Source organism: Panthera tigris, chromosome D2 (genome assembly GCF_018350195.1).
Source record: "Panthera tigris isolate Pti1 chromosome D2, P.tigris_Pti1_mat1.1, whole genome shotgun sequence".
Classification (NCBI taxonomy): Eukaryota; Metazoa; Chordata; class Mammalia; order Carnivora; family Felidae; genus Panthera; species Panthera tigris.
The window spans coordinates 52359170-52379820 of record NC_056670.1 but is presented as its reverse complement, the minus strand read 5'-3'; the positions used below and the strand labels follow the sequence as shown (position 1 = coordinate 52379820).

General features: G+C 34.8%; 1 protein-coding gene across 9 annotated transcripts in view; it reads right to left on the bottom strand.

The window, feature by feature from the left end:
• The window catches only part of EXOC6 (exocyst complex component 6), a 299891-nt gene that overhangs the window by 139618 nt on the left and 139622 nt on the right, over positions 1 to 20651 (bottom strand). For 8 of the 9 annotated variants that reach the window (XR_006209204.1, XM_042960757.1, XM_042960755.1 and 5 more), the window contains 3 exons: positions 14902 to 15106; positions 3777 to 3929; positions 2358 to 2426 (listed from right to left, as the gene is read on the bottom strand). Coding sequence is in view for 8 of the 9 variants with exons in the window: in XM_042960757.1 (XP_042816691.1) it covers positions 2358 to 2426; positions 3777 to 3929; positions 14902 to 15106 (427 nt within the window). In the remaining variant the exon portion in view is untranslated. Of the gene's footprint in view, positions 1 to 2357; positions 2427 to 3776; positions 3930 to 14901; positions 15107 to 15712; positions 15828 to 20651 lie in introns of those variants that run through there. The other variant, XM_042960760.1, reaches the window with a different exon arrangement.

Here is a 20651-nt window from a genome sequence, read left to right as displayed (position 1 = left end):
AAGCGGGGCTCGAAACCACGAACCGTGAGATCATGACCTGAGCCGAAGTCGGACGCCTAACCGACTGAGCCACCCAAGAGCCCCTAACTAGATTGTTTTAAGGTAGGATGTAAATTATAATCTCCAGGGCAAACACTAAGGAAATACTATATATATTACATGTGTGTACATATATATGTTAATTATCATATATTACGTTTATTTATATATTTAAATATATTTATATATAATTAACATACATATATATGTAGTTATGTTACTAATATATACATGTTTAGACATGTTAAAAGAAATGACAAGAGAATTAAAATGGTTCATGAGAAAACATCTACTTAATGCAAAAGAAAGTATTGGAGGGATAGAACAAAAAAGAAATAAGATATATTAAAATAAATGGTAGGTACAAATTTGATCTTATCAGTGATTACATTCAACGCAAATGAACTATGGGGCTCCTGGGTGGCTCAGTTGGTTAAGCATCCGACTTTGGCTCAGGTCATGATCTCATGGTTCATGAGTTCGAGCCCTGTGTCGGGCTCTGTGCTGATAGCTCAGAGCCTGGAGCCCGCTTCAGATTCTGTGTCTCCCTCTCTCTCTGCCACTTCTCCACTTATTCTCTGTGTCTGTCTCTCCAAAAATGAATAAACACTAAAATAAAATTAAAAATTAAATTAAATTAAAATGAAATGAAATGAAATAAAAGCAAATGAATTAAATTAAACACTCCAATCAAAAGGCAGAAATAGGCAGACTGGATTTTTAAAAATTCATCTATATGCTATCTACAAGAAACATACTTTAGATTCTAAAACACAAAGAAATTGAAAATAAAAGGATGGAAAAATATACCATGCCAATAGTAACCAAAAGAGTTAGAGTGGCTATACTAGTATCAGCCAAAATAGACTGTAAGCCAAAAAAAAGAATACACAAAGAATGACATTTCATAATGAAATAAAGTTAATCCATCATGAAGATATAATAATTATAAATATACATTCACCTAAAAACAAAGCCTCAAAAATACATGAATGAAAAGTGGCAAAACTAAAGGAAAAATAGATAATTCAACAGTTACGATTGGAGACTTCAATATTACCACTTTCAATAACAAATAGGCAGAAGACCAACAAGGAAAGAAGATTTGAGTAACAGTATTAAATCAACTAGACCTAACAGATGTCTACAACACACCACAACAACAGCCAGATACACATTCTTCTCAGATGCACATGGAACATTCTCCAAGATAAACCATATGTTAGGCCATAAAACAAGCCTCCATAAATTTAAAAGGCCTGAAGTCATACAAAGTATGGTCTCTGACCACAGTGAGATAAAATTTGGAATTAGTAACAGAAGAACTTTTGGGAAATTCACAAACATATGGAAATGAAACAACACACCCTTAACTACCTGTTGGGTTAAAGAACAAATAACAAGAAATTAGAAAATATTTTGAGATGAATGGAAACAAAAAAACATACAAAAACTCATGGAATGCAGCTAAAGCAGTGGTTAGAAGGAAATTTATAGCTGTAAATGTCTGTATTAAAAAACAAAAAAGATCTCAATCAATAACCTAAACTTCCAACTATGTGAAAGAAGCCAAGACACAAAAACCCACATTTACTATGACTCTATTTATATGAAATATCCAGAAGAAGCAAATCTATAGAGATAGAAAGTACATGAGTGGTTGCCAGGGGCTGAGGGTGGGGAGAATGAGGAGTGATTATTAATGGGTAAGAGGTTTCTTTCTTTGATAATGAAATGTTCTGGAATTAGTTTATTTATTTTGAGAGGGAGAGACAGCATGAGCAGGACAGGAGAGAGACAGAGAGTATCCCAAGCAGGCTTAAATTCAAGAACTGTTATATTGTGACCTGAGCCAAAACCAAGAGTCAATGCTTAACTGACTGAGGCACTCAGGCGCCCCAATAATGCTATTATTTTTCGAAAGAATAATTGTTTAATCAAAAATGAATATAATGTTGAAGAAGTAAACATATGTAGAAGCAATATATTTTAAAATAATTATGATGCAACACTAGCACAAATATAAGAAGGGTGAAATGAAAGTATATTGTTAAGGTACTTCTACATGAAGTGGTATATCACTTGAAAGCAGATTATGATAATTTATAGAAAAAAGTAAGTGCTTTACTTGCAGGGAATATTTCACAAATATTTATGCATGAAGATTTACAACTCATTGAATTTATGGTAAGCCTTTAGAAAAGCAGGCCTAAAATGTGTACATGTCTTTCTTATTATACAGACATTTATGTGTATATACATACATATGTGCACATATACACAGACACAAACACTATACATATACAAAAGATACTCACCAAAACAGAATAAATGTGTAAACATCGGTAAACAGGAGAAAAATCAACCAGATCCTGAACAGTTAAGACCTGAGAAATAAAACCACATTTTAAATATCAAACTACTAGCTTACTGCTGGATAATGTAAGTTAAAGATAGACAAGGAGACTCATAGACTTCATGTTATAACATTTATCAACTATAAAAATCACATAGTATTAACACAATGCCTTTTAATTGTCTTGGCTTTTATTCAATAGTTCATTCTTTATGTATTAATCATCATTGTTGAGTATTTTAGATTATAAGGTAATTAAAGGACAGAGACTGTATATCACTAACATGCTTGGGAGGAGAGAATATAGAGATTCTCTGAATACCGATTAAGAAAGAACAAAAAAGTAAATTTCAAAACCATTTATTTAATTTCCAGAGACTAATCAGGACTCACTAATTCCACATTAAGAAGACACTAAACTGTCTTAGGCAGTTTATTTGTCTGTATTCAGTACAGTATCAGACTCCACAACATATGCATATACATACAAATACATGTGTGTACATACACACATACATGGAGATACACACACATAAATGCATATAGTCTCACTCATCTTCAGGCATATAGTAGAAACATACATACTGAACATTCAGTTGTTTTCAAAGCACAGAGAAGACCATGGGCATACATTCATATGGTTTATCAGTTAATTAAAAGTTCTACTATGCCCTGACTAGGACCTTAGAAACAGAATTTAAAATCTCAATGACAAAGCAAAACTTAACAGCCTCCTCATGGTATTAACTAAATTCAAAAAACATTCAAAGGAAAAGACAGAAAGTAGGCTCAACTGAAGACTTTGTGTACAGAGTAAGATTAGGAATAAATTTGGATATAGAGGATGAAAGAAAGTGAATATTTAAGAATAATTTCAAGTTTTCTAGACATAAAACTTTTTCAAGAATTAAAAAACTTGCACCATATTAGAACCATTCTGTAATATCTCAGCACTAATGGGGGGTGGGGGAAGGTGGGCTTTCCAGAATTAGTCTAAACAAGGTCAAGCCATCATGAAATTAAAAGTTTGCCATAGATAATTAAAATGAGTGATCACTACAAAAAAAAATCATTACATTTACAATTTTACTGCTAATTATGGCAGAACACCCAGGTTCAACTACCTATGGCTTATAAATGTAATCTAGAATATATCCTGTTTCTCTGTCAATTACGCAGTCTATTATTTCAGATGACACATTGCTCTAATAGCTCATTACAAACTGATCTACATAAATCCAATTTGCACATAGGAAGACTGACAGTCACAAAGATGTACATCACAACTGAAAAGAAGAAATTCGTGGAAAAAAAAAAAGAAAGAAAGGGAAGAAGAAGAGGGAGGGAGAGAAGGAGGGAAAAAGGAAGGAACTCCTGTCACCTCTTCTTCATTCTCATCCTCTTCCTCAAATGCACGTTTCAATTCAACTTCATTCCTTTCTTCTGGAATTCTACCATTGAAGTGCATATTCTTCCCAAATTGTACACGATTTTGCTTCTGCAAAGCAACACTGAAGGTTTTCTGCTGTTGTGCCTATATTGGAAAAAGAAAAATTCAGATTATTACAACAATTATTATGATCAAAATCAGTTCAAGAATTTGTTCATATTTTCCCATCTTTTTAATGGGCTTGGGTAAAGGATTTAGAGTAATGTCTCATTTTTTATTCATGATTTATGTTCTCAGTCTTCTTTCTGGACAGTTGTGCCAGGGTTTATCAATATTATTTGAAAAGACTAAGAACCAATTTTTGGCTTTGTTGATCCTCCCTAATGTATTTTGTTTTCTATTATGTTGATTTCTATTCTTGATTATTTCCTTCCATTTTTTTTTTAATTTTATCTTACTGTGGCAAGTGTACTTAACATGAAATTTACTCTTAACAAATTTTTAAGTGTATATGCATTTACACATACTAATATTAATATATTAATACATTGCTGACTATAGGTACAAGGTTATGCAGCAGACCTCTAGAGCTTATTCATCTTGCCTAACTGAAACTTTAGGTTTGCTGATGAGTAACTCATTTCCTCTTTGCCCCAGTTCCTGGCAACCACGATTCCACTCTGTGAGTCTATGAATTTGACTATTTTAGATACGTCACAATTTCCTTTTTAAAGACCGTATACCACATACCACTATACGTATATACCACATTTTCTTAATCCACTCATCTGTCAATGGACATCTGTATTATTTCTGTATCTTGGATATTATGAACAATGATGCAATAAGCATGGGAAGTGCTAATCTCTCTCAAGATTCTGATTTCAATTCGTTTGGACTGATATCTATCTAGGATTGCTGGATCATACTGTAGTTCTATTTTTAACTTTTTGACTCCCCCTCTCTCTGCCCTTCCCTCACTCATGCTCTGTCTCTCTCTCTCTCAAAAATAAACATTAAAAAAAAATTAATAACTTTTTGAGGAACCTCCTCAAAATAGCAACTATACTATTTTGCATTTCCTCAACAGTATGCAAGGCTCTGATTTCTCCACACACCTGCCAACATTAGTTGTCTTTTGTTTGATAACAGCAATCATGAGAGGGGGGAGGTGATATATCCCACAGTGATTTTGATTTGCATTTCCCTAATGGTTAGTGATATTGAGCATTTTTTCATATACCTGCTGGCAACCTGTATGTCTTCTTTGGAGCAATGTCTATCCAAATCCCTAGCTGATATAAAAAAAATTTTTTTCTTTAATCTCTATTTATTTTTGAGAGAGAGAGACAGAGAGAGAGAGACAGAGTGAGAGTGGGGAAGGGACAGGCAGAGAGGGAGATACAGAATCTGAAGCAGGCTCCAGGCTCCGAGCTGTCAATACAAAGCCCAATGCGGGGCTCGAACTCAAACTGGCTTGAACTCAAACCATGAGATCATGACCTGAGCCCAAGTCCCCCTCTGAACCAACTGAGCCACCCAGGCGCTCCCCCTAGCTGATTTTTAAATCAGGTCATTAAGGTTTCTTGCTATTGAGTTGTATGTAATCCTTATATATTGTGGAAATTAATCCCTAATCAGACCTACAGTTTGCAACTATTTTCTCCCATTTTGTGGATTGTCTTTTCACACTGTTAATTGCTTCCTTTGATGTGTAGAAGCTTTTTAGTTTGGTATAAACCCACTTGTTTTGTTTTTGTTACCTGTGCTGTTTGGGTCATATCCTTCTATTTTCTTTGAATTTGTTTATTGTTTCTCTAACTCCTTGAGATGAATATTTATGTCACTGATTTCAGCCTTTCTTTCCTAATTCATAAATTTAAGGCTTTAAATTTCCCTTAAATGTGACTTTTGCTGCACCCTACAAGTTTTGTCATACTTTCGTTATAATTCAAAATATTTTCTGGTTTAAATTGAGTTTCTTCTTTGATCTATGGATTATTTAGAATTTTACTTCTTAATTTCCAAACCTACAGAGATTTTCTACTTACCTATTTTTTCTGATTTCTGGAATAATTCCAATATGGTCAGAGAACATACTATCATTTCAATCCTTTTAAATTTACTGACATTTGCTCCATGAACCAGAATGTAATCAATTTTGGTAAATGTTCTTTAAAAAATGTATATTCTGAAATCATGCAATATACTGACATATGTCAAGTAGGTCAGTGTTGTTAATCATATAATTTGAAAGGACTGTGTATTAATTTTGTCTACTGTTCTAGCATTTACTGAGAGAAGTGTATTATTAATATCTCCCATTATGATCAAGTTGTCAATTTCTTTTAATTCTGACAATTTTTGCTTTATAAATTTTATTTTATTATGGGAACAAATTTAGAATTATTTTCTTGATGAACGGAGTATTTTTATCTCTATGAAATGTTCCTCTTTCTTCTACTAATAATTTTGTCTTCAAGCCTGCTTTGATATTAATACATACAAATTTTTGCTTTATATATTTTGAGACTACATTATTATGGGAAAAAATTTAGAACTGTTTATTTTCTTGATTAACTGAATCTTTTTATCACTATGAAGTGTTCCTCTTTCTTCTAATAATTTTGTTTTAAAGGCTGCTTTGATATTAATACACACACATCAGTTTTTTTAATTGATGTTTGCATGAGGTACCTTTTCCATCCCTTTGCTTTCAACCTCTCTATATGTTTACATGTAAGGTATGTCTCCTATAAGCAGAATAACTTAATAGAAATTTTCAAACCCATATCAATTCTCCTTCTAACTTATATGTGGTTGTTGTCTTGCACTATTTTAAATAAAGGGGCAAAGGTAAGAGTTGATAGTAGCTGAATCTTATCAAAGTAAATATAATACAGGTATGTGAGAGGGAAAGGTATTATCCTTGTGCAAGTCATGATTTAGAGGTAGTGTGGGTCCAAAACCAACATGCCAGCAAAATAGTTGTCATAAAATAGTTTCTATAAATATGTAAATCCTATGTTTTTGTTTTACACAGCCAATATAATATATGCAATTTTACCCAAAATAGTTGTCCTGTTTACCTGTAACATCTCTGGGTTTTTAACTGGGATCATTTTCTGTCTGAAAATAGTATTTCTTTTATGTAGGTGTGCTAGAAATAAATTCTCTAGGTATTGTTTATCTGAAAAATATCTCCATTTCATCTCCATTTCTTTTTTTTTTAAGTAAACTCTATCCCCAACTTCTTTCTTTCTTTTTTTTAAGTAAACTCTAACCCCAACATGGGGCTCGAATTCATGATCCCAAGGTCATGTCTACCAAGATGCGTCACACGTCATACTAACTGAGCCAGCCAGGTGCTCCCATTTCACGTCCATTTCTAAAAGACATTTTTTGGTGGGTAAACAATTCTAGGTTGACAGATAAGATTTGTTAGCACTTCAGATATATTAGCTCACTGTCTTTTGGTTTCCATTGATTCTGCTGAGAAGTCAGCTATAAATTAGTATTATTACTGTTCTTTTAAAGATAACAAATTTTCCCCTCTGGCTGCTTTTAAGATTTTTCTTCTTTTCTTTACTTTTCTAACATTTTACTATTCTATGCCTAAGTATGGGATTTCTGTATTTCTCCCACTTAGAATTCACAACACTTTTTGAATCCATGGCTTCAAGGTCTATCCATATTATTTATGTCCATCTCTCTTTCTTCCCTTTTGGGACTATAATTACACATATGTTAAACTTTTCCATCTTATCTCATATGTCTTTAAACTCTTTATTTTCTATCCTTCTGTTTCTCTGAGCTTCAATTTGGATAACTTCCTCTGACCTACCTTCTGGTTAATTAATTCTCTCTTTAGCTGTGTCTAAGCTGTTCTGCCAACTATACACTGAGTTCTTAATATGTTCATATATTTTCAGTTCTGAATTTACAGATGGTTTGCTTTATGGTTTTAACTGATCTGCCAAAATTCTTAATCTTGTCTTATAGTGCTTTGACTATGCTAACTTTAAAGTCCATGTCTAACAGTTCCATTGCTTAGACTTTGGTTCTCATCCTAGAGTTAGCTTTATATGAATTACCAAAGCATATATTCCTCTTCATTTCAATGAGTCAAGTTAAATAATGATTCAACTATTTTAATGACCTTCGGTTTGGAATATTGTCAGTTTTACAAAAGAATTCCCACTAATTCTTTCTTAAGTGAAAAACCAGCCACATAAAATCTAAAATACCAGAAAAATTAAAAAGATATACATGCATGAATGTACATAAAATATGCTGCCTTAACTTCAATTGATTATTGCTAGTGAAAAAAAAAGTTTAATTTTCTGAAGCCCTAAAGTTACATGGGACCATTTACTTCCTGAGCTGGCATGTGTGTCTGTTGGTGGGAGGGAGTGGTTCACTCTTTGGCCAAAATCCCAACTCTATGAAATATCCACTAACCAACCTCACGGAAGGAACTACAGTATCAAGCTGTCCAAACTAACTTTGTCAAGGGTTTTCTGTTTTCAGAGAAGTATAAATCATTTTTTAAAAGCACTGCTTCCAAACTGTGTTGTATGCAAAACTAGCAGTATCAACAAGTATTTCTTGAGAAAAGGTTCTATACTCATTTAAGTTAAATAAACATTATATACTGTATCCCTTTGCAAGAGATTTAGAATTCATAACTGAAGAAATAGGCTTAAAATTAACTCAGACTTCCAAAAGTTATTTGACCATTTAGTCCCCTGTTTTCCACTATTAAAATGTGTGCCAGAAAATATAATATGGAAAGTGTTAACTGAGACTATGAATTTTAGGTATTTAATTGTTAATTAAACATTACTCTACTCACAGTGGGCTCATCTCTCACATTAGAAAGAGGGGGGAAAAACTACAAGTACTGTAGTACTACAAGTACTACAAGTTTTGTTTTTCACCTTACAAATTTTCTCTGAGGACACCTGGGTGGCTCAGTCAGTTAAACATCTGACTCGATTTTGGCTCAGGTCATGATCTCACAGTCATGAGGTGGAGCCCCATGTCAAGCTCTGCACTGAGTGAGGTAGCTGCTTAAGATTCTCTCTCCTTCTCCCTCTGCTCCTCCCCTGCATTCTCTCTCTCAAAAAATTTAAAAAATTTTTAAAAACAAAAAATTCTCCCCCAAAAAGCTAAAACTCAACTCTAAGATCCTTTAAAAAAATAACTTTTTGTGCGACTCAATTTGAGCATGGTACTAGATCCCAGGAAGTTAAAAATAAATTGGATATAACCCATCACTTAAAAAGCTTACTGCCTAGTTAAGGATACAAAATTAAGCAATTATAATGTAGTGTGAAAAGTATACAGGATATAGACTGAGGAGGAAGTGACCATCTCTTGCTGGCAAGAGTGAGACAGAGAAAGGCAGATTCCAAAAACTAGGAGATGCTTAAGCCAGCTTTTGGGGGAAAATGCAGGAATTCAGCAGAAAGGAAATTTGGAAAAATGGAAGGCATTCTAAATAGAGGAAACAAACTGTGTATTCAAAAATTTGTAAGAAATCCATTACTGCTATATCACAGGAAGGAGTACCAGGAGATGAGGCTTTTGTTTCACGCTGAAGAATTCAGATTTAGGTAAAGGGTCACTGGGAGTCACTGAAGAGAAAGTTGTCATACTCACATTTTAGAATAGCAAGCAAAAGACTAGAGATAAGGAGAATAATTAATTTGATATAACAACAGTCTAGGTACACAGAAAGGAGGATACAGAATCGATAGAAATTGAGAAGCAGAACTGATCGTTACCGAGTAGAATTTAGTAACAAATTACATAAAGAATATAAATACTCCTGAAAAGTCTAAAGTGTTCCCCAGTTTCTGCCTTGTGAAAACTGGACATATTACTCTGTGACATAATAAACATAGGAAAAATCAATACATTTTGTACGAAGATAGTTTACTTTTAGAAATGCTAGATTTGATGTGCCTACAGGATACTCAAGCAAATATATAACAAGTAAATCCACAAATGGGACATTAGATAATGGAATTAAGACATGATTAGGAAAGGTTTCTGTGATGAAAGGTCTGTTTAAGTTGCAGAGGTAGGGAGCTTGACGCTTTTTACAAGAAAATAATGGTAATAAACTCGGAAGAGTCCATTCCCTTTCAGTAGGAAATTCTCATAAACCTGAAATCCTAGGGCCCATGACTTGGTGGACTGCCTCAGTAGAAAGAGTCCAAAGCTGATTCATGAAAAAGAGGTCTGAGAAGATAAGTTTAATAACGAAACTTAGTTAAAACTGACTATATAATAGAACATGAACTTTAAGTGGTTTTTGTTTTGTTTTGTTTTATTTGTTTGAGAGAGTGCAAGAGGGGGAGGGGCAGAGAGAGAGAGGGTCAGAGGGTCCAAAGTGGGCTCTGCACTGATAGCAGTGAGCCTGATGTGGGGCTTGAACTCATGAACCGCAAGATCATGACACTCAACTGACCGAACCACCTAGGTGCCCCTAGAACATGAACTTTAAACTATCATTGATATCCTTGTGCTGAAAATACCTTACCAAGTGATTATGGGTTTTTTATCCCCATTACATACACAGAACTCCTTGCTCTTAGGAGACTTAGGAGAAAAAGTACTGAAGACATTGTGATGCTGAAAGCAAGAATGTAATGTTGAAGAACTCTCCAGTGTAGAAGAACACTCACTGATCAGAGACAATCAGTCAAAAGGACTTTCTTTATATCCTGAGAAGAAATGGGAGATGCTACAAGAAGAATCAGAGGCTCCCCTGATTCTCATTTTATTTATTTATTTTTTAAACCAAGAGTTGGATTTTTTTTTTAATGTTTATTTATTTTTGAGACAGAGAGAGACAGAGCATGAGCAGGGGAGGAGCAGAGAGAGAGGCAGACACAGAATCTGAAGCAGGCTCCAGGCTCTGAGCTGTCAGCACAGAGCCTGATGCAGGGCTCAAACTCACAGACGGTGAGATCATGACCTGAGCCGAAGTCGGACGCTTAACCGACTGAGCCACCCAGGCGCCCCCCCCCCCGATTCTCATTTTATTATAGAATGCATCAGTCCTATTAAGTATCTCTTGAAGTGTCAACAGTGAAGGACAAAGATGATCACTTCAGAGAAAAGCTATGACATCTCATACTTTATTCCACCTGAATAGTGAGGTAATATCCAATCTTTTTGGTTCCACTTTCCTGGGGCTTTCTTTTATTTTTTTTTTAAATGCTTATTTTATTTTTGAGAGAGAGAGACAGAGAGAGAAGGGGACAGAGGACCTGAAGCGGGCTCTGTGCAGACAGCAGAGAGCCCGATGCAGAGTTCACTCTTAGGAACCATAAGATCATGACCTAAGCTGAAGTCAGATGCTTAACCGACGGACCCACCCACTCGTCTTTCCTGGGGCTTTCTTAACGGATGTAGTTCTCTGGGATAATGACAGTCTCTAGATTCAGCATCTCTGGATTCTTCTGAACTCTAGCTTCAAACCTTATTCTCTCATACTTACTTAGTCTTTATCTTTTCCAGGCTATTAATCTAAGGTTCCAACTCTAGCCTGCTGGCCAACACTTCTACCACTTCTTTTCCTATGCTACTGCCCACAATGAATCACATTTCTATCCTTCCAATGGTAAGGAAAATGGCCTCAGACGTAGCTTCCAAAGGAAAGACAGGAAATTAACTTTGGCTTAAATTATCTTTTGTAGCTTTTGTTTATTCACAGAAAACAAATATATATTTTTATCAACCAAGTATTTATCTGAACAAAAGATGCTATCGAAAATAATTTGAGGGGTGCCTGGGTGGCTCAGTCGGTTGGGCGTCTGACTTCGGCTCAGGTCATGATTTCACTGCTTGTGAGTTCGAGCCCCACATCGGGCTCTGTGCTGATAGCTCAGAGCCTGGAGCCTGCTTTGGATTCTGTGCCTCCCTCTCTCTCTCTGTCCCTCCCTCGTTCATGCTCTGTGTCTCTCTCTCTCTCTCTCTCAAGAATAAATAAAACATTTAAAAAAATGTTAAAAATAATAATTTGAAAATCAAATCTGCTATAGCCCACCTGTAGATAAGCTACAGATAAGCAACAGTTAACGGGAAATTCTTTAAAAAGAAACAACTTTAAAAAACATTATTGCACAAATCTTACATTATTATATATGGTTTTCATTTATTATTAAAGTATATTGATCCTGATAAAGAATTTTCAAAATCTATACATCCCCAAAATAAACAATTTACTAAACAAATTTATTAAATCTGTTAAACAAATTAACATAGAATACTGTGCAAAGCTGAAATGATTAATAGGAATATAATGGAGATTATCTGATTTGAAGATAATTCTGGAAAAAGTTAAAGTAGAGGGGCACCTGGGTGACTCAGTCAGTTAACCATCTGACTTTGGCTAAGGTCATGATCTTGTGGTTCATGAATTTGAGCCCCACACTGGGTTCTGCACTGGTGGTGTTGAGCCTGCTTGGGATTCTCTCTCTTTCCCTCTCTCTCTGCCCCTTCCCCACTTTCTCTCTCTCTCTCTCTCAAAATAAATAAATAAACAAAAATAACTAATTAAAAAATAAGTTAAGTAGGGAAAAAGTTCATATACTGAATTTTAATTTCCTCTGTTGTGACAGTCTGATACAGATACATTGCTTTAATTAAAAAATAAAATAGGGGCACCTGGGTGGCTCAGTCAGTAAAGCGGCCAACTTCAGCTCAGGTCATGATCTCGCGGTCTGTGATCGAGCCCCACATTGGGCTCTGTGCTGACAGCTCAGAGCCTGGAGCCTGTTTCAGATTCTGTGTCTCCCTTTCTCTCTGACCCTCCCCTGTTCATGCTTTGTCTCTCTCTGTCTCAAAAATAAATAAATGTTTTAAAAAAATTTTTTTTTAAAAATAAAAAAATAAAATAAAATAAAATAGAGGCACTGGGTGACTCAGTTGGTTAAGCATCTGCCTTCGGCTCAGGTCATGATCTCACAGTTTGTGAGTTCGAGCCCCACATTGGGCTCTCTGCTGTCAGCCCAGAGCCCACTTCAGATCCTCTGTCCCTCTCTCTCTCTCTCTTTCTGCCCCTCCACTGCTCCTGCAGGCACATGCATGCACTCTCTTTCTCTCTCTCTTTCAGAAATAAATAAATAAACTTTTAAAAAATAATAAAATAAAGTAAAAAGCTTCTCTGGAAGCCCTGGCAGGAGAAGGAAGCGAAGGTCGCACCTGCAGGGCACTCTCTGGCTCTCAGCTCAGGTGCTACCCAGTCTGCCTCCCTCTGCCCCACCCTGCCCCACCCTGCCCCACCCTGCAACAGAGTTGCTGTGAACATCACAAGGACATGTTTTCATTTCTCACTGGAATTATCTGGAAGAACTGCTGATTCAAAAGGTAGGTACCTCAAGCTTCTCTAAAGTAGTTTCTAATACTTGAGAAAAAAAATTAGGAGGACTGTTTTATTTTTATGACACTGTGATTATTAGAAGTTTTAGTTAAGAAATTTTAAAGTATAATCACTTTAAAACTTTTTACTAAAAATTTCAAATATAAACAAAGTGAACAGATTAATATAATTAACTCCCAAGTACTCATCACCTACCTTCAACAATATTTATACATTCTTGTGTCATCTATGTATCTTTACCCACTCAGTGCACAAACACACACACACACACACACACACCAATGATTTTTTACAAATTTCTTTGAGGTCAGATTTATATATGCTGAGATGTATAGACCTTAACTGCACAATTTTGACAAGTGGATGCACTTTTAGCATAAGACAAAACATTTCCATCTCCCCAGAAAGTCCCTTCATGTCCCTTTCCAGGCAATCTCCCCAACCAGAGGCAACCATTGCTCTGATTTTCTTTTAAGTTTTATTTTAGTTTTGAGAGATACAGAGCATGTGTAAGCAAGCAGGGAAGGGGCAGAGAGGTGGGGGGAGGAGGGGTGGGGGAACATAGAGATCTGAAGCAGGCTCCATGCTGACAGCAGAGAGCCCAATGTGGGGTTCGAACTCCTGAACCCTGAGATCATGACCTGAGCTTAAGTCAGACACTTAACGCACTGAGCCACCCAGGCACCCCATGACTTTTTCCCTTTGGTTTCTCCTGCTTTACAACTGCAATATAAATGGAATCCCACAACCTGTGCTTTTTTGTGTGTCCAGCTTCTGTAGTTTAGCATAATGCCCAGGAGATTAATATTTGTTTTTGTACATATCAGTAATTTCATTCCTTTTTATTGCTAAGTAATACTCCATTATATTTTTATACAGCACAATTTGTTTATCCACTCCCCTGTTGATGCCCCTTTGGGTTGTTTCCAGTTTGGGGCTAATCGTGAACAGAGTTGCTGTGAACATCACAAGGACATGTTTTCATTTCTCACTGGAATTATCTGGAAGAACTGCTGATTCAAAAGGTAGGTACATTAACTTTATAACTGCCAAATCTTGTCTACTATTTTTTCTTCTTCTTATTGACCTGCAGGAGTTGTCAACTCAAAGATAATACTTTTAAGGAGACAGTAATTTAAAATCTTATGATAAAAGGAATCCCATTTGCCTCTGTTTGTGGTTCAGCTAATTTTACAGCAAATTTGTCTGCTGGCACAAGTTAATATTATACCTGACTTAACCAGGAGAAAGGCTGGTGAGTCAAGTTAGATTGACTTTACTTAAATACAGAATAACTACAAACCAAAAGAAAATGCTGATTAAATCCATTCCAAGCAAGATTCAGGAAAAATAAGAAAAGGGTTAAGCTAAACAAAAATAAGCATTTTAGGTAACTAAAAAAAAAAAAAAAAAGGTAAACTTTGGATATATTCTATAACTTACACCACTGAATAACATTAAATTAGGGGCTCCTGGGCGGCTCAGTCGGTTGAGTGTCCGACTTTGGCTCAGGTCATGATCTCGCAGTCTGTGAGTTCGAGCCCTGCGTCGGGCTCTGTGCTGAGAGCTCGGAGCCTGGAGCCTGTGTCAGATTGTGTCTCCCTCTCACTCTGCCCCTCCCCCACTCATGCTCTGCCTCTCTCTCTCTCTCTGTCAAAAATAGATATTTAAAAAAAATTTTTTTAAACATTAAGTTAAGAATTTTCTTTTTATTCTCACCTGTTTCATTGCTGTTTCACCTATTTTGTCAGAATGTTTTCGAATGCTTTCCAAAAAGTCTTTGAGATCAGACATGGAAATTTCTTTAATATCCTCACGGAGTTTAGGAAGATTTTCTATCATTAGCTGACAAAACCGGTATTGACTAACCCGGGGAAAATACACATTTTCTAATTGTTCCATAGTTTTTAGAGCAGAATAATACCTGTGAAAAGTTAAAAATAAAACTCTATAAAAAGTTATTACATTAATTTTACAAAATAATCAGTCCAAACACTCCAATCAAAAAGGACACAGTTATAGTTAAAATAGGAAAAATTAATATTTATTTCTATTTACACAAACTATAAACCATATGAACAAGTTTGCAGGCTGAAAATTCATGACTTATACTACCATACAGCTTCCTTATTTCATTTCATCTAAATCTATAACACCATAAGCAGTATCATAGTCATCACAGTACGTTAAATGTATACCTTTAAAAAGTTCCAAAATTTTTAATGAGAATATTTAGTTATTTGACATGTGCTTTCATAATATCTCTCCCATCCATGTACTGTAACATAAATAATGTACGGATTTAATTCAAATGAAAGTAAAATGTATACTAAGGAGATTTTTTTTTTAATTTTACACTATTTAAAGCACTTAGTAATAATAATAGGCATCATAAAAAACAAGTAAAAAACCACAGATTGATTTATCTTCAACCCAACAAATATATACTGAATGACACAGTGAGTATGCAGTAATTAGTAAAATACAGCCTATGCCCCAGAGAAACTGCTGTGTATTTTCATATACATACTTTGATTTTCTCTAGTCTTCTATGAGGTAGATGTCTATGGCAGACATTACTATTTACACTCTATAGATGAGAAACTGAAACACAAAGAGTATATAATTCGGCGAAGATATTATTTTTTTTTAAATATTTTTTTTTAACATTTATTCATTGTTGAGACAGAGAGAGACAGAGCATGAACAGGGGAGGGTCAGAGAGAGGGAGACACAGAATCTGAAACAGGCTCCAGGCTCTGAGCTGTCAGCACAGAGCCTGACGCGGGGCTTGAACCCACGAACTGTGAGATCATGACCTGAGCCGAAGTTGGCCGCTCAACCGACTGAGCCACCCAGGCGCCCCTCGGTGAAGATATTATAATTAATTGGTAGAGAAAACAAAACTCTCAGTTTCCTACAATAATATTCACCACCAAAATCCACTGAAAGTAGGTAGAGGGATTTTTTTTTTAATATGAAATTTATTGTCAAATTGGTTTTCATACAACACCCAGTGCTCATCCCAACAGGTGCCCTCTTCAATACCCATCACCCACCCTCCCCTCTCTCCCACCCCCCATCAACCCTCAGTTTGTTCTCAGTTTTTAAGAGTCTCTTATGTTTTGGCTAGAGGGATTTTTTTTTAATTAATCAAATAATATTTGACACTTTCCCATTGATTTGGATATTAAAAATGAGGAAAGGCACTATCTAGAGAACAAAAATTACAGGTGCCTGGGTGGCTCAGTCAGTTGAGCATCCTGACTTTGGCTCAGGTCATGATCTTATGAGTTCAAGCCCTGTGCCAGGCTCTGTACCGACAGCTTGGGGCCTGGAGCCTCCTTCAGATTCTGTGTCTCTGTTCTCTCTGCCCCACCTATGCTCGTGCTGTTTTTTTCTCTCTCTCTCAAAAATAAACAGTAAAAAAAATTTTTTTTAATTCAGTTTAAAGATATTTGTTGATTCTCCAGCCTATATTCCCAAAGATAGAGTATATTTTGCAAACTGTCACAAAATCTACCACTAATTTAAAAATTAGATGACTAGGGGTGCCTGGGTGGCTCAGTTGGCTAAGCATTCAACTTAGGCTCAGGTCACGATCTCAGCACCACCTGATGCTACCATGTAGTAATTACCTCAATTTGGCCACGATTACATCTAGTCAATATCTACAACAATTCCAGATCTATATGCTTACATCCTATTTTAAAACATATCATGGAAATTATCTTTAAAATTATTCTAGAACAGATTAATACCTACTTGTAAGTCAATTGCAATAATCTAGTGATGTCCTCATTATTGGCATTTTTTATTTTTTATAAATACTAAAATAAATTTCTCCCTATATTAAACCTCTACTAAGATGTCTGCTTTTATAAGTATGAGACATTTCAAAAAAATTATGTGTCATTCTTAAAGGGAAAACATGTGAATACTCTAATGGTTCTCCAGCCCACAGGGTACAAATTATGTCACTGTTCTTACTTTATTTGCCCTCCTTGAGCATTTCCAATTCACCAGATTTTTAACTATCATAGAAGTTGTTACTTCAGTCTCTACTATCCTAAATACAATATCCTACATATAAGAAAAAATTACAAGATACATAAATAAGTAGAAAACTGTGACCCAAAAGTAAAAGAAAAAAGTCAACAGAAGTATACATACAGGTGGCCTAGAGCTTGTAATTAACAGATGAAACTTTAACAACAATATGTATTATAGAATCTAATAAAAAAATAGTAGTTAATAATCATGAAGAGATGGGGAAGTGTAGTGGAGAAACAGATATTATAACAAAGAATCAAAATAAAAAGCTGAAAATAAAATATCATAATGAAGAATTCATTCACTCAATGGACTATTTAATAGCAGACTAGATACGGAAGAAAAAACTATTCATAAATGTGAAGACAACTAAACAGACATTATGCAAAATGCACAAATACATACACACAAAGAAAAAAACAGGATCTCAGAATACTGTGAGATCAATAAAAATAGGCTCAGTAAAGTTTAAGATAGGTCCAAAAATTTATCCAGTATGAAACAGAAAAGAGAAAAGGAGAGTTCCTAGAAATTACGGACATTAAATGATCAAACATACATATAACTGGAGTTCCCAAAAGAAAGGAGAGAGAGAAAATAATGGTGAAGAAATATTTGAAGAAATAAGAGACCCCAAATTTTCTAAATTGATGAAAAGTATCAACTCACAGATTCAAAATAAGCTAAATAACCTCCAAGTAATATAACTGCAAAGAAAATCACACCTAAGCACATCACAGTCAAACTTATAAAAACAAAACATATGAAGTAAAATCGTAAAAGTAGCCAGAGGAAAAAAGATCTAATTACAAATCTAATATACAAATCTAATTACATTTGTAATGTGTGAAATAAACACATTTCCAGATACACAAAGCAAGAAACTTATCTTCAGAAGACAGATGTGTACTACAATAAATACTAAACAAAATTTATCATGCTAAAGACAATTATACCAGTTAGAAGTCTGTATCTGCAAAAAGGGAAAAAGAGCAACAGAAAGGTTAAGTGGGTAAGTTTTATTAAAAACTCTCTTTTAATTATGGTTAATAGGTGTATGATATATATAACATATATGTATATCATAAGTAAATTATGTTAAAACAAAAACACAACAAACAGAGGGTGGGAATAAATACAATTATACTGTTATAAGTTTTATATTTTGATGAAGTCTAACAACATTATTTGAAAGTGAACTGTGGTGAGTTAAACATGCATATTGTGCTCTCTAGAGTAGCTGCTAAAATGTTTAACAAAGATATATACTAGTAAGTGAACAGAGTTAGAGATAAATATATATACTAAAAAAACTTAGTCATAAAAAGGAAGGAAGGAAGGAAGGAAGGAAGGAAGGAAGGAAGGAAGGAAGGAAGGAAGGAATCAGACAAACAGAAAACAGCAAGATTAAAAAGTCAACCATAATAATATTAAATAATTGTAAATGGTCTAGAACAAAGTAGAGATTGCCTACTGGATGAAAAAAAGTAACACCCAGCTATATGCTATTGGTAAGAAACACATTTTAAATATAAAGACTGAGGTTAAAAGTAAAAAAAAAAAGTCAAAGATACATCATGAAACATCTAGTATAAGCATGCTGGAATAACTAAAATGACCACATCAACACCAGGCAAAGTTGAATTCAAGACACAGAATATCACCAAAGATAAAGAAGGACATTTCATATGATACAGAGTCAAACAGTAAGATTATAAAACAATCATAAATGTGAATGCATTTAATAACAGAGCTTTGAAATACATAAAAGAACATTTAAAGAACTAAAGGGAAAATAGACATACCACAATAGTTGAAAACTTAACACCCTTTTCTTACCCCTGATAGAACTGGCCAACAAAACAAAACACTAAGGGAAAAGAAAATTTGAACTGTTTTAACACTAACACAACCTAACTGGTATTTCTAGAACATTAAAGCCACAACTGCAAAATACACAGTCTCTTCAAGCACACGTGAAATATTCATCAAGACAGGTGATATGCTGGGTCACTAAACAAGTCTCAATAAATGTCAAAGGTCTGAAATCATACAGAGTATGTTCACTCACCCAATAGTATTAAACTAGAAATTAATAATAAAGATCATAATATATCCCAAAAATCTTCCAAGTACTTGAAAAGTAAACAATACACTTGTAAATAACCCAAAAGTAAAAAAAAAAAAAAAAAAAAAAAATATTTTAAACTAAAAGATAGTAAAAACATTTCAAAAGTTGTGGGGTGCAAATAAAGCAGTTCTCAGAGGAAAATGTATAACTTTAAATGTGTGTAATAAAAAAGAAAGCCATAAAATCACTGTTCTAAATTTCTACTGTCTGAAGAAAGAAAAAGAACAAATTAAACCCCAAGTATAACAATGGAAATAATAAAAACAAAAACAGAAATCAAAGAGTAAATAAACTCAAATGTTAGATCTTTGAAAATATCCATAAAGTAGGTGCCTGGATGGCTCAGTCAGTTGAGCGTCCAACTCTTGATTTTGGCTAGGGCATGATCCAAGAGCCATGAGATCAAGGCCTGCATGGTTTCTGGCTCCACGCCCAAGTTGGGCTCCAAGCTAGGTGTGGAGCCTGAGGATTCTCTCTCCCTCATCTTCTGCCCTTCCCCCACTCAAGCATGTGTGAGAGCTCTTTCTCTCTCAAAAAAAAAAAAAAAGAAAAGAAAAGAAAACATCCATAAAATTGATAAGCCTTGTTTCATACAAATCAAGGCAAATTAATACAAATTGCTAACACTGAAAATGACAAAGATGAACATTTCTACAGATCCTGCAGACATTAAAAGGATAAAAGTTTATGCCAATAAATTAACTCAGATAAAGTGGTCAAAGTCCTTCATAAAACATAAGATATGAAAACTGTCCCAAGAAGAAATACCGGACTTCAAGCTGCATTACAAAGCTGTAATCATCAAGACAGTACGGTACTGGCACAAAAACAGACACTCAGATCAATGGAACAGAATAGAGAACCCAGAAATGGACCTACAAACATATCGCCAACTAATCTTTGACAAAGCAGGAAAGAATAGCCAATGGAATAAAGATAGTCTCTTCAGCAAGTGGTGCTGGGAAAACTGGACTGTGACATGCAGAAGAATGAACCTGGACCACTTTCTTACACCATACACAAAAATAAACTCAAAATGGATGAAAGACCTAAATTTAAGACCCGAAGCCCTCAAAATCCTTGAGGAGAAAGCAGGCAAAAACCTCTTCGAACTTGGCTGCAGCAACTTCTTACTCAACATGTCTCTGGAGGCAAGAGAAACAAAATCAAAAATGGACTACTGGGACCTCATCAAAATAAAAAGCCTCTGCACAGCAAAGGAAACAATCAGCAAAACTAAAAGGCAACAGACAGAATGGGAGAAGATATTTGCAAACAACATATC